General features: G+C 35.3%; 2 protein-coding genes across 2 annotated transcripts; both read right to left on the reverse strand.

Annotated features, from left to right (window-relative positions):
* Positions 1-2,808: 2,808 nt before the first annotated feature.
* Positions 2,809-3,586, reverse strand: LOC8289663 (oleosin L). The gene is made up of 2 exons (XM_002510968.3): positions 3,207-3,586; positions 2,809-3,128 (listed from the first exon to the last, which is right to left on the reverse strand). Exons 1-2 carry the CDS (start codon positions 3,485-3,487, stop codon positions 2,993-2,995), a joined length of 417 nt encoding a protein of 138 aa, XP_002511014.1. The 5' UTR covers positions 3,488-3,586; the 3' UTR covers positions 2,809-2,992.
* A 4,324-nt stretch (positions 3,587-7,910) lies between these two features.
* On the reverse strand, positions 7,911-9,022 carry LOC8289660 (ethylene-responsive transcription factor 2). The gene has a single exon (XM_025158602.2). It carries the CDS (start codon positions 8,829-8,831, stop codon positions 8,061-8,063), a length of 771 nt encoding a protein of 256 aa, XP_025014370.2. The 5' UTR covers positions 8,832-9,022; the 3' UTR covers positions 7,911-8,060.
* Between the last annotated feature and the right edge of the window lie 6,122 nt (positions 9,023-15,144).

Here is a 15,144-nt window from a genome sequence, read left to right on the forward strand (position 1 = left end):
TTAATTATCTTATAATCCTTCCTTGATTTCCTTTTGAGGTCATCAGATACTATTTAGGAATTGATTTTTTTTTTTTTTTTACTTTATAATTTTGCAAATTTGCCCAAGTCTGCTCCCGATGTGCCGTTTACTTTAGAAACCACTAAGAAAATTAATAACTTATTTGATGGGCAAGAAAGTTATCCTACAATGTTACCTAATCACAAAATTATTAAAAAGAAAAAGAAGCTGATAGTTTACAAAAAGGACAAATCTACTAAGTCTAAGAGAGAAGGCAGGTTACAACGACAAGAGTTTGGTTCACTTGAGTAATTACTGAAGATTACATTCATATTATTTTTTTAAAAAGAAATATAAAAAAAAAAAAAACAAGACATAATCTGGCTATTTGTTTGAAAAGAAAGGATCATAATCTCGTTTTTATTGTTACACAATATCTTATTAGAAGATAATACCTTAAAACTTAAATTCCTCAACGAGTTGATAGATCTGTTGTATTATATTAATTATATATATCATCAATCCATTCATGTTTTTAATTTAAAAGCAAAACGTATGATGCTGCTCCTCAAACAAATGTTCCCTTAAGATTCAGAGTATTTGATTTAAGAATGGTGAAGAGTTAAAGAGAAGAATATAATATTGAGCATGGCAATAACATATGCTGATATTTGATTATACATACGCTGGACACATATTTCTGTGCAGGAAAATCCAGATTTTGGCAACTCGAATTTCTCATTTAGCGCCACTATAATTTGCCTCCTAAAGGGACGGGAGTAACACAAAGACTGCTGTGGGGCTCAAGCACCTGCGATCTCTTTCAGTTACACTAACAGATTATCCAATTTCAATACTCACTATCACAGCCCGCAAATTTTTCCTTCTCCCACGAAGTTTCAAAGGCCTAAAAAACCTCCAAAATTCTCTAGAAAGTAATAGAGGATTCTAGAATCATCTAAAATCCTCTGAAAGTATGTAGAATATGTAGATAAATATGAAATTATATAGAACATTCTAAATACTTAATCTTAGCCACTAGATCAGATCAATCCTCACCATCCATTGAGGAGATATATACTTATATATAGCTTAGAGATTTCATTTGTAATCATCAAACTTAAACAAGTAAAAATTCAATAAAAAAGCAAGAAACTTTTCTCTCTAAAAGCTCTCCAAACTATTTTAAATTATCTATTGTTTTTCTTGCTATCTTAGCTAGCATTTTGCTTAGTATTCAAAGAATAAGACTAACTAACTTATTTGTCTACATGAAGAAAATCTAAAAGAAAATAGAAAAGCAAACAAAAAGTTAAAACTTTTTTTTTCAAAATATTAAAAATCAACCATCAAGAAACAATATAAATATAACCCATCTATCTAAAAGTGTTAGATTTGTATAGACATCATAAATTCCTCAAAAACAAAAACAAAAAAGAAGCTAATTGAAAGGACTAATACCCTCCTCTCTCTCTCTCTCTCTCTCTCTCTCTCTCTCTCTCTCTCTCTCTCAAATCCTACTGCAACTTCCCTTCCCACATTCCTAAGAATTTGATTACGCTTTTACGTGACTTTATTTGGTGCTTAAGATTGAAAATGGTAAAGAGAAATATGCGTTTATTGGGTCAGAGAAACGGATATAGATTTGGAAAAGTAATGAGATGGTGCAATGGTGGTGTGACATTCCGTGATGGTGCTGGCGTGGTGGTGATGCGACGTTGGCGGTGTGATGTTGGTGGTGCAACGTTTTAAAAGAGAAAATATTTTTATAAAATAAATATAAAAAATACGACTGTAAGGATAAAGAGAGATGAAAAGAGAATAAGTGAAACAACGTGTATTCCACTTAATGATATGAAAAAAGTAATTTTATATTAAATCTAAATAAAAAATTTCCCAATTCTCCCAAATTTCTTTCTTTATAAAATTTTTACAATTTCCTTCTTTATACATATGGTCCGCCGATTGTAATTGTAATTGTAATTAGAATCATAGCGCACGATGTGCGGAAATGTAGCTCCAATTTTAGAATCAACGACATAAAGAAACGTCAATTAGACATGACTATCGAGACATCCATCGCTACTTCTAAAACACATTTTGGTGACGATTTGTCTACAAATTCTGCAATGATGACAGACTTTGGCTTAACATCATCACCACAACACATCGTCCCAGTGTCCGAATCCCCCCCGCCAAATTGAAGTTCTAATGGCTTCCTTCTAAAGCAATTTCTGTTAACGAGAAATATGGCTTTAGGCTTACATTCATCTCGTTATGCACATCAAAATTTAAGGGCTTAATCTGTGCCTCATACTAAACGTTAAGGGCTAAAACGCACATTGAGTTGTCACTTAATATCAATACCAGCCCCTCATCGAGTTGTCACTACTGACGTAAGAAGTTTCCTATTTATCGTTGATTTCCTTGCAGTAGAAGAACTCCAATTGCATGACAAGCGTCGCTTATGATTGCCACGTAGAGCGACACGTGCCTAATAAAATTCACGAATTAATGCAATGCCCCTCCGACCTAAGCCAAAGTGGCAATGAATTTTGTTACGACTACATTTCTCGTCGATCCTGAAACTCGAAATAACTTTCCCAATGTCGACTGCTGTAAGTAACTCTTTTAAGTTTGATTGCAAAAAATAGTAATCTAACGAATTTTAAGTAAACATAACAAATGTCGGTAAGAACAACTGCTAATCTCAGGAAGAAACTTAGAATCTTTAAGAGTATCGGAAGGAACAAAGGGGGAAGAAAGAACAAGACGACTTCATTACCCAAAGAAGACTCGATACAGAAATTCAGAAAAAAGAAATTATTATTATTATTATTACTATAAAGCACTCACAAAAGACTCATTAACAAGAAGATCAACCAACAAAGAACCGAAAATAGAAACACTAGACAAGCGATGGCCTTTTGAACCAAGACAAATCTATATCAAAGCCATTTTATATCCATCAAGCATGAAATGGAAGCACTGTCTAGGAAGTCTGCTGACCGGTTACATGCTGTCCAAACTGCTCAGCCCTGTCCTTCATCTCCCTTGCCTTCCCAGCTAGCTTCAAGCGAGCCTGGTCCAAGCTCTCCGCTCCTGGTGGCTGCTTTCCTGTAACATACCTGCAATTATCGCACATTTTACTTAAAAACAGCCGCTCCAACAAGAATTCAAGAAAAGAATTATATGCGCGTGCATACCTATAGATCCATGACAGGACGAGAATTGCTCCGAAGCCGAAACCGCCAGAAGTCAAGAACCCAGCGCCAATAAGACTAATTATGATCACAGCAGGAAGAAGCACTGGGCTGAAAAGGACCATCAACGGAGTGGCCAGTGCGAGTGCAATAACCGTACCAGTGAGGGTCAAACCAGAAAGAAATAGGAGACTGCTACCAGCTGTGGCGGCGGTTCCAGCCTTCACCAGTTGGTTGACCCGTGGGCGGTGACTAACAACCGGTGATTGTTGATGCTCAGCCATAATAGGCTTGCAGAATCAGAGCTTCTGGTTAATATATAATAAAATATATGGAGATGATTGCTTTTTTGCGGAGTAAGGGAGCGATGCAAGATTTTGGGGGACGGGACGGTGTGATTTATAGGGAGAGAGTGGAAGATAGGTCGCAAGAGGATTGGCACGTGTTGAAGAGAGAAGAGGCACGTGTTGAGGAGGTTGCCATGCAAGGGTTGCATGCAAACGAGGTGGTTCCATTTTAGGACACGTTTGTTTTTGTTTGATTTCGAGTTTGTTCAAAAAGGAGCTGTGAATTGTGATAAAATGAACTCCAAGAAACTGCACAACGACAAGCAAAGTTGGCGTCGATTCGAGGGTTCTTTCTGGCTACAACTATGTGTTGATTCATCAAATTCATTACCACACTATATCACCAATTCTCTTTATACAATAAAAGAACTTTTGGCAAAAACAGTAGTATCAAACATATGATCTCCACGTTTAAAACTTCTCCTCACTAATGTAATAAATTAATGCGGCATCAAGGGTCCAAGTCAAACTCTTTCTTCTCTTTTTTCTTTTTTTTTTTTTCGTTGGACAGCTGGAGGATCAATTGTTTTCATTTTTGTGTGTCATTGTTTGAGGGACTTAATATATCGTCTACCCCATATGAAACAATCAAAATCAATTTCAATAAGAACTTGCTGTAATCTTGATAGCTATTCAAAATAGACAGAGTCCCTAAATATTCAATCAACTCTCGGTATCATCTCCACCAGCCCCAAAACCCTTTCAATTGAGTAACTTTCTTTCTCTAAACTGCGCTTCTTTTTTGAGTTAAAATTAAGTGAAAAATGTTAAAGATATGGATAGAATTTCACATCAAATAAATATTAAAAGAATTTGAGCGATATACAAATAAAATTGAGTCTTAACATAAACTAATTAGTATAAGATGAGGTTTCAATCCCACTTAAAGGATCATTGATATAATCTGGTCCAGTACTTGGAATCATTTCAGTAGAGAAAATTGAGCTTTTCCAATCCCACTTATATAGTCACTCATATAATTTAACCCAACACTTTCAAAGTTCATAGAGTTATATAAAAATTAATTATTTCGGCTTTCAAAAATTCAATCATGTTCTGTGAATAATCCAACACCTGTTCTCAATTTGATAATCATATTACACTACTTCGAAAATGGAAAGAAAATCGCTCAGGTGATTGGCAATAAGCATGTGAGGTGGGATAAAGGCAGTTAACGAAGAAACTAAGGCCAGCAAAGTAGCATCTCTATTATTATTTTTCTTTGTAATGATGAAAATGACGTCTTTGTCTGATTGTTAATAAAAGGATGAAAGTTATCGAGTGATCGGCAGAACATCCTCTGATGGTGAGCAATTAAAATGCTGGCAAGCTGATACAGGAACATCAAAATTCATTAATTTTCAGGTGCCCTTTTCAATTTTTCTGAAAGGAGAATTATTTAACTAGCCATGTTGCACTAAGCCCAAAAGGAAGAAAAGAGTTGAAAATGTTGGGCATCAAAAGGTTAGGCGTGGACTCTGGATTATGGCCTTAAACATTTTCTATCCTTTGGGCCACATGTGATCCTTTTGTCTACTTCAGAGGGTACGGCATCCAATTTTTTCGTATGACAGATTGAGAGTAGAGTACCTCTATTATATAGAGTATTTGTCAATTTTTAATTATGCAATGTAAAACACTCAAAAGAAATATAATTTATCAAGCTCCCTCTGAAATTAGAAATACAACAGTATCCGGATTGGGCTGTTGGGACTAGAGATTCAAAAGAAAAATCTGAGTCGACGTAATCTAATACCATATTAGAAATTAAATTAATTGATTAAAGTTTGAGTTAATTTAGAGCCCATTAATAGAATCAAACTTAAATCCGTACCAAAAATTAGAACTAACTATTTGATTAGTTGAATCTTAATTTTTATAAATCATTTTATTTTCTTAGTAATATAAAATTTCCAAGAAAATTTTATCTGTCCATGACAATGGAAAGAAGTGCAAATTAATTAGGTAGCAATGTTGGAGATTATAAGGCTTGAATATTTAACTAACTAATACGATTATTAGGATTAATGCGCGTACTTAATTAATTACCTAATTATGTACATTGTAATGATTCTCCTTGTAATAAATTTCAGTCCCGATTTTATAGTATAGAATGCATTATTGGTCATTGGAGATTGAAAAGACTTGAGGATTTTATTTTAATTATTTTTTGCTTACTTGCAGAAGTCAACCAAATTTGTATAAAGTAAATTAGACTCCATCAAAAGTTTTTGGTTACATATTCCATGAATGTGCGAAACACATCTCAAAATCTTATTCTTTTCATATTTTGTCAGATTCATTCCTTATATTCCTTGCCTTTGAAATAGTAAAAAGGAGAACCACGAATTGAAACTTTGAAAATCAAAACTTATTTCAAGGAATTCATTGCATCCTATCAATCTTTCCAATGCACAAATTCATTATAATATAGAGTACACTCTAATATATATATGTATATATATAAAATTTACTGTGAATAGTCCGTAAGATTATGCACAATGAGACACATGTAAAGTGGAGACAAAATGTGCATTATTATTAGGACAATAATCATAAACGTCTGTCATATGATTACTAAAATAGCATTGCCTAAGATTAGGCAAATAGGAATTAGTTCTCTGCTAAGCTCATGAATTAAACAATTAAATGATCAACTTAACAACTTTAATAATTTCATAAAATAAGCAAAACCAATAAAAAAAATAATAATTGGTGGGGATAATTGTGGGAGCAATCTAGTGCGAAACTTGTGTAATTATTAATAAAAAAAATGAGTTAATTTTAAATAGAAGAAGCCGCAATGTGTAACCCACTATCTAGTAGAGGAAATCTTTAAAAACAAAATCCATAAAAGGCCAATTGAAATATGATTGGATTTCCATATAGATTAAGTGAATAAACAATTTATCTTGCATTATATACAACTATAAGGTAGCTCAAGGGTTAGAGGGAATATAAAGAAAGTTCCTTTATAATCAAATGAATATAGGAGGTCGAACCAAGGGACAAAGGTAGATCATGTGGTAGGTATTATATTATTACTCAGTTAATAATTCTTTCCTTGTCGATTTTATATATTATGATCATGCATAGATCACCAGAAACAAGAATTCCTTTTGTTTGACATTGCCATTTGGATTTCAGCACATCCAATTTGATGCTTGATGCTTAAATTTCTTTTAAAAATGTTAGTGATCTTCATACGTTAGTGTCACTGAAAAGAGAAAAGAAAAGAAAAAAGGTTAATTGCATAAGTTTTGTCTTTGAAGGTAGTGCCCTTTTGTCCACAATATACCAAATTCATTTCAAAGTTTTGTTCAAACCTTATAAGTTACAACATTGAGTTTACTTGATTAAATTGAGGGACGAAGACTATATGGATTAATTATTATTATTATTCCTTTCATATGGATTCATCTTCATTCTTTTCTTTCATGAGCTGAGTTTATTTAAGAAAAAAGAAAAACCAAGTCAAGATTTTATAACGACTTTGTGGTTGGAATAACATGCACACAAATCTTTGATTTTCAAAAAGGTAGGCACATGTATTTCAAATGTATTACAACTGAGAGAAAGAGAGGGAGAAGGGTAATTGGATAATTTGATTATTACTATTGTTATTATTGTTGGAGTGGAGGACTTATGTTAATTAAGGTGGGTGAATTGGTTTGAAAGGGAAGGCATATCATATCCATGTGATAAATTATATTTAAATGTGAAACATGCAATTAATGGTCCATCAAGACAAGAGACAACATACCCCACCCGGGTGAGTCTCGGATCAGAAACCCACATCTCCCTCCATTGTAATAGTTAAAAAAGAAAAAAGGGAAGACAAGACAGGAGACATAACAACATTAGAGATGTTTGGGTTCCGATAGGTAAAGAAAAAGTGGGAGTGAGTATAGGTAAACTAGCACCTTCTGATCCAAGCTTCATTCATCATTTATCTTTACCATTTTCACTGCTGTTAAGCAGATTCGGAGAGTAAGCCCTCAAGAGCCTCCAGCTATACACTACTCATTTTTTGTTTGCATATTTCTACATAAAAGAACCCATCACCAATTTATTCCCTCATATTTGATTCGATTAGTATAATATAACAACATTATAACTGACACTTTTCATCACTCAAACCTCAAACCTCCATTCTCATTTTTCATGCTTATCACAGTAAGACGTTGATAATTATTTAAAATTAATAAAAATTAATTAATTATTTATTAATTTGATATATAAATCGAAACATTTATTTAAATTAAATAAAACATCCAGTATATATATAATTTTTCATTCTCGACTGAAGAAATAAATTATCTCAAACTAATGAACTCATTACGTGCTATATGATCAGATATTAGTAGAAATAATTACTGATGATGTCAGTAAAAACTTTTAAGATAAACTTGTCCATTGAAAGATTACTAAAATCTCACTGTATTAATTCATACACAATAACAACCGAACACTCCCGTCATTGGCACAAGTCAACGCCCAAAACTAAAATCTAACTAACCAATAATTGCTCGCCAACTGGCATCATCTCTATCTTGTGCCCGACCTGAAGCGCAACAGTACCCGTCTCGTATCCTTCATTAGCCGCCAAGCTTTTCCTTCTTTTCGCCGAGCCACTACCTGGAGCCATTTCCGACTCGCGACGCTTAGCGGTGACTCTAACTGGCTCAGGCGACCCAACCCTATGTGGAAAATTCAGCAGAGCTCTCGAGCCACGCATCCTAAAGGCCGCTATATCATAAGCTAAAGCAGCTTCCTCGGCTGTCTCGTAGGTGCCAAGCCATACCCTGGCGCCATTTTTAGCCGGATCACGAATCTCAGCCGCGAACTTTCCCCACGGCCGTTGCCTCACTCCCCTATAATGCCTTCCTTTTGCTACTTTGTTGTTTTGTTTTTGTACCAAATCGATGCTTACAGTTTCTTTATTTTCAGGAGACGTAGTTTGAAGAAGTAATATATTCGATGCAGTAGTTTCTTGTGTCAAGAACCTAGCCGGAGTAGTAGGCAGTTCCAGGTCCTCCGTTGGCTCAGCTTTGACGGCTGCTGCTGTTGTGGTGGTGGTGATGAAATCTAACGGTGACCAGCCAGAAGAAACGGCGTCGCGGAGGAAGTTGTAGATGACCATATCTTCAGAATCGTCTACCTTTAAAGGTAGGTCACCCCAGTTTTCTGTTAAGCAAGGGAAGAGACTTGTATAGCTTGAAGTTCGAGGATATTGATGATGACAAAAATTCGGGTCCTGATACAAGGTTGCTTCTTTCATATTTGAATTGAATTAAATTATTGTTGCAAGAGAATGAAGTAGCAAGTGCGTTTAAAAGATAGAGGGACAGATATTGGAAGAGAATAGATATGATCGAAACTAGAGGAGAACGAGATGAAGGGTGGTGGGCTTATATATATATATATATAGAGAGAGAGAGAGAGAGAGAAAGAGAGAGAGATGGCATAGAGAGGAAAAGAGGTGAAAATGAAGTAATATGTGGTGGTGGTGGTAATATTATATGGATTTTAATGGGAATGGAATAGGAGTTTAGCGTGTGCAACTTCAAACCGCAAGTGGGGCGAATTGAAGACGGGGCTGTCAACTTGGCCTGGGGCCTGTGGCATAGTGCTAATTGGTACATGGTATGGACAGATATTAATTTGCTCAAGAAATGGGTGACGTTATCAGCTTGTGTAAGCCGAGCGCCATGATCTTGTGAGAACGGGTACATACAATATATTTAGGAGGTCCTTTAAAGGATTATTTAATTAGGTTTTATCCCTCACTTGATCAAACAAAATGACTTTTAGGAGGTGTTTGGTTTGGAGATTTAATCCAGCCGGTAGCTGTTTGTTACTGAATAATTATATTAAAATATTTGATAAATATTTAAAAGTTACCAATATTTAAGAAACAGTCGCTGCTGATAGCTGATTTAATCTTAATCTCCTATATCGGCTCTATTTTAGAGTTTTTTCTTATCAACTGATAGCTGATTTAATTTTTTTATTTATTTAGATACTATTATTCTTATTAAAACTTATTAATAGTAACTTACTTTAAATTGATCTCATATAATTAAATTTTTATTATTTTTAATAGTTATATAATTATAATATTTAAATTTATAATATTTGAAATTAGAAATTTTTATTAGTAGAGGTTAAATTTAAATTTTTATTTTTAAAATAATGTTTATAAATTTTTAATAATAAATATAACTGAACTATAAAAGATTAACTATAATATTTTTAATTATTCTAAGTTATTTTTATTAATTTGTATCATTAAATAATATAATAAAAATAAAATAAATATATTTAACGATAAATTATACATTCAATGGTCATTTGACATACTAACAACAACCGTTAATAAAATTATATCAAACGGTTTAATTTATCAACCATCAACTACCGATTATGAGTTCACACCGATCATCTCAACTAAATAAGCTCTCAATCCATTTATTCTTAAATCCATATGCCCCATAATCTCTCTCTCTCTCTCTATATATATATATATATATATATATATATATATGTCCACCTTCTTGGTATTTCATTTTCTTTGTTTTATTAGTTAGGTTAGTGTTTTAATTATAACTTCCCCTTTGTGTGCTTAACGCTGTGTCAAAACTGTAGAAAAATATGAACCTGATAGATCAAAATCACAGCTAATAATTTGAGAAAATAAAGATAAAGAAAGACAAAATACACAATAGAACACACATATATATGTGGAAAACCCCTAAACAAATTAGGGTAAAAACCACGGGCAATGATAGAAGAATTTTACTATAAGAAAAAATAATAGGAGTTACAAACTCTCTATTTATAAAGGAGAAAACATTAAAATTCTCTCTTTATAATAGGAGAAAAATAATTGTTTAACTCTCTAATATTTTTCTCTTATTTTGGGATGCTTTAATAACAAGGTGAGGCCTCTATTATATAGGCTTGGAAAGTACCTCCACATTGTTAACTTAGCAATGTGGGAGAAAATGCTCCTCAAATATCAACAATCTCCCACTTGAAGATTTGATTGAGGATCAATCAGATCTTCACACCGTTCTTTCTTCATTGCCTTTCCATGCTGCTTATATTTTTATCAGGCCACTAGAGGATTGACACCAAATAAATTTGTCAGTGTTAACTGCCTTCGTCAAAAAATCTGCTAGGTTGTCTTTAGTATGAATTTTCTACATATCCACAGTGCCCTCTTCCACTTTTTCACGAACGAAGTGATATTGGACTCATATGTGCTTTGACTTTGAATGAAAAGTTTGGATTCCTTCGCGAGATGCAAGGCACTTCACCGATCATCCATGGGCAGGAGGAATATGCTCTTGTTCGTGCCCGAGTTCCCCATCATCATTTTCAACCATACCGCTTCCTTACTAGCTTGTGTAGGCTGCTACATATTCATACATTGTTGATGTCGCCCTGTTGTGTAGTTTTGATACGACTCAAGAAGTGTGAACACATACCCTGTAGTAGATTTGCTTTTATCAAGATCACCTGCATAATCCGAGTCAACATATCCTCCCGATAATAAAGTCCGATCCTCCATAACACAATGCAACATCCGAGGTTCCCTTAACATATCTTAGGATCCTCTTTATGACATTCCAATGCTCTCTACCGGGATTCGCCATGTACCGACTTACTACTCCCATCGCATGTGCAATGTCCGGTCGTGTACAAATCATCGCGAACATTAAAATCCCCACTATCGATGCATACGGTACTCGAGACATTTCCATCCTTCCTTTTCAACGCTAGGACTCATACTTTGGAGGATAATTTGAAACTAACAGGAAGTGGGGTAGAAATTGACTTACAATCTTGCATATTGAAGCGTCATGAAGACCTTCTTCAAATAATTTTTCTGAGAAAGCCAAATCTTCCTATTGTTTCTGTCTCGGTGAATTTGCATCCCTAGAATCTTGTTTGCTGGTCCCAAATCCTTCATTTCAAATTCCCTAGCCAACTGTGCCTTTATTTCTTCAATATGATCTTTGTTGGGGCCTGCTACCAACATGTCATCTACATACAACAGTAAGATAACAAAATCACTTTTACCAAACCTCTTGAAATATGCACAAGGGTCTGCATTAAGTCTGTTGTATCCAAGGCTCGTGATGATGGAATCAAATCTCTTATACCAACACCTCGGCACCTGCTTTAAACCGTATAGAGATTTGTTCAACCTACAAACCAAGTTCCGCTTTCCTTTTTCTTCAAAACCTTCTGGTTTGAGCATATAAATTTCTTCCTTAAGATCTCCATGGAGAAAAGCTGTTTTCACATCTAGCTGCTCTAGATGTAAGTCAAATGTAGCACACTTCGCCAAGACTACTCGAACAGTTGTTAATCGAACCACAGGGGAAAATATTTCGTTGAAGTCAATCCCCTCCTTCTGAGCATATCCTTTCACCACCATTCTTGCACGAAAATGCTCCACTTGATCATCACTATTTCTTTTGATCTTAAAGACCCATTTGTTGCCAATGGCCTTTCTTCCTTGTGGTAGTGGCACAAGCTCCCAAGTCTTGTTCTTATGTAGAGCTTCCATCTCTTCTTGCATTGCTGTCATCCACTGAGATGCATCTGAACTGCTCATTGCTTCTTGGAGAGTTGATGGCTCTCCTTCCCTCGATTAGAAGGCGATGTATGCGACATTCTGCCTATATCATAATCTTTATGCCAGTTGGTGTAAATTTTATACGTTTTTCCTTTCCAAGTTCGACTCTTCAACTTGGTACCGACTCTTCAAACTCAATTTGGTTCTTCCTCTTCGTGCTCGGTGCTACTTGGGAAGAATCTTCTTCCTGTAGACTTTCTTTCCACCTCTATAGTTGTAGTCTCTGAATTTTCTTTTGAAGTGCTATCATCTTCTCCCTTCAATTTATCTTCTAGGAAGATTACATCCCTGCTGATTATAACCTTGTGGGCAGTGGGATCCCACAGGCAATACCCCTTCACACCATCAGCATATCCCAAGAACAAACACTTTCTGGATTTTGGATCCAGCTTTGTAGTTTCTTGGATATTATACATCACATACACAGGACTTCCAAATATATGGAGGTTTGAATAATCAACTGGCTTCCCAGTCCACATCTCCATCGGTGTCTTTTGATCAATTGCTGTAGATGGAGACCATAATCACATAACAAAGTGTGTTAATCGCCTCATTGAAATGCCTTATTTAGGCCTGCAGCTCCCAACAATGCTCTAGTTCTTTCTAACAGAGTTCTGTTCATCCGCTCTGCCACTCCATTTTGTTGAGGAGTGTATGCCGTAGTGAACTATCTCTTGATGCCTTCTTGCTTGCAAAAGCTATTAAATTCATGACTTGTGTATTCTCCTCCATTATCTATCCTTAAACACTTGATCTTATTGCCTGAATCAAGTTCAACCCGCGCTTTTAAGTTTTGAAAATTACAAATACATCTCCCTTGCTCTTGATTGGATACACCCAACATCTCCTTGAGTAATCATCGATGAAGGACACAAAGTACTTAGCTCCTCCTAGTGATAAAATCGGTGCTTGCCATACATCAGAGTGAACTAATTCTAGAACGTCCTTGCTTCTAGAATTGGATGTATTGAACTGTAGTCGATGCTGCTTGCTTGTTATGCAATGCTCACAAAAGGGTAATGACACCTTTGTGAGACCGGGGAAGTAGATTTTTCTCAGTAAGAATCTTCATGCCTTGTTCGGACATATGTCCAAGCTTCCGATGCCACACCATTGCAGATCTCTGCTTGAACTACTTGAAGCAACAGATGCTTCCCGCTTCATGCATAGTCTCTCCCAAAAACATATACAAATTAGCGTGATTTTTTCTCCTTTCATAATTACAAGCGCTCCTCGGCTAATCTTCATTATTCCTTTCTGAACTTTGATAATGCAATTAAGATCATCCAACTGTCCCAAAGATAACAAATTCTTCTTCAGACCTTCCACATGTCGTACTCCTTGAATAGTGCGAATCGCACTATGCATCTTCAACTGATAGTTCCAATGCCTATAATCTTTAAGGCATTATCTTCACAACTATACACAGATCCTCCTAAGATAGGTTCATAATGATGGAACCACTCTCTTCGAGAGGTCATGTGATAAGTTGCTCTTGAGTCAAGAAGCCATACATCAGCAAATCTCTTCCTGCTTTCAGTTGATATTGCTGCTTCACAGCATAATACATTTCCATCATCCGAAGTGCATGCCACATTCCCTTGAGGATTGGAATTCTTTAAACTCCAACAATCCTTCTTCAGGTGACCTTTCTTACCACAATTGTAGCATTTATAATTCTTCTTACTCTTTGATTTTGATCTACCATGATTGTGACTCCCACGTTCTGTTGATCTCCCTCTCATCACCATCAAGGCTTCCACTTGTTGTGAACTTGCCTGCTTGTCTTCCTTGTTTCTTCGCCGATTTTCTTCTTCAAGAATAGCGGCTGCTATATCATTAAAGACTAGAATTTCGGTAACAGCATTATTTGTCAAACTGATGATGAGTTGATTATACGAATCAGGTAGACTTTGGAGTAGAAGTTCTGCACGTTCTCGTGACTCTATTTTATAGCCCAACGATGTGAGTTGAGAAAATAGAGTATTCAAGACATTAAGATGCTCCATCACTGAAGTAGATTCTGACATTCTTAAGGTGTAAAGTTTCCTCTTAAGGAAAATTTTGTTGTGTAATGACTTGGCCTCGTACAGTCTAGTGAGGTGGTCCTAAATCTCCTTTGCCGTTTTCTTTTCTTCTATGTTGGACAAGATCCCATCTGCAAGTGCTAGATGAAGGTTTGCAATAGCATTCCCATCCATCTCGTTCCACTTATTATCATCTGTGAGTGTTGTCGGTCGTTCACTGATAGCCGCAAGACAATTGTCTTTTCTCAATACAGCATTTATCTTTAATTTCCACAGTGAGAAATTACTTCCGTTGAACTTTTCAATATCAAATTTTGCCGCCATTACTTCTATCACAAACGGTGCGTTTTAGCTTGTAAAATGAACCGCAGTAATGAACACAATTCACTAGGTAAGTTCCCAGGAAAGACTGGAGGGTCACAAGCGGACCTCTTAAATACCAATCTCCTTAGACAGAACCTTCCCTAGATTGTAAGTATTCTTACTACTCCACACAAGCTCTTTTGCACCAAAGAAAACCTCAAACTCTTGTGAAAGATCAGGCTGAGCTGCAATCACAGAATTTTAAGGAATTTCTTACCAACCAGGCTCTGATACCAATTGTAGAAAAATATGAACCTGATAGATCAAAATCACAGCTAATAATTTGAGAAAATAAAGATAAAAAAAGACAAAATATACAATAGAACACACAGATATATGTGGAAAACCCCTAAACAAATTAGGGTAAAAACCACGGGCAATGATAGAAGAATTTTACTATAAGAAAAAATAATAGGAGTTACAAACTCTCTATTTATAAAGGAGAAAATATTAAAATTCTCTCTTTATAATAGAAGAAAAATAATTGCTTAACTCTCTAATATTTTTCTCTTATTTTGGGATGCTTTAATAACAAGGTGAAGCCTCTATTATAT

This window comes from Ricinus communis, chromosome 4 (assembly GCF_019578655.1).
Source record: "Ricinus communis isolate WT05 ecotype wild-type chromosome 4, ASM1957865v1, whole genome shotgun sequence".
NCBI lineage: Eukaryota > Viridiplantae > Streptophyta > Magnoliopsida > Malpighiales > Euphorbiaceae > Ricinus > Ricinus communis.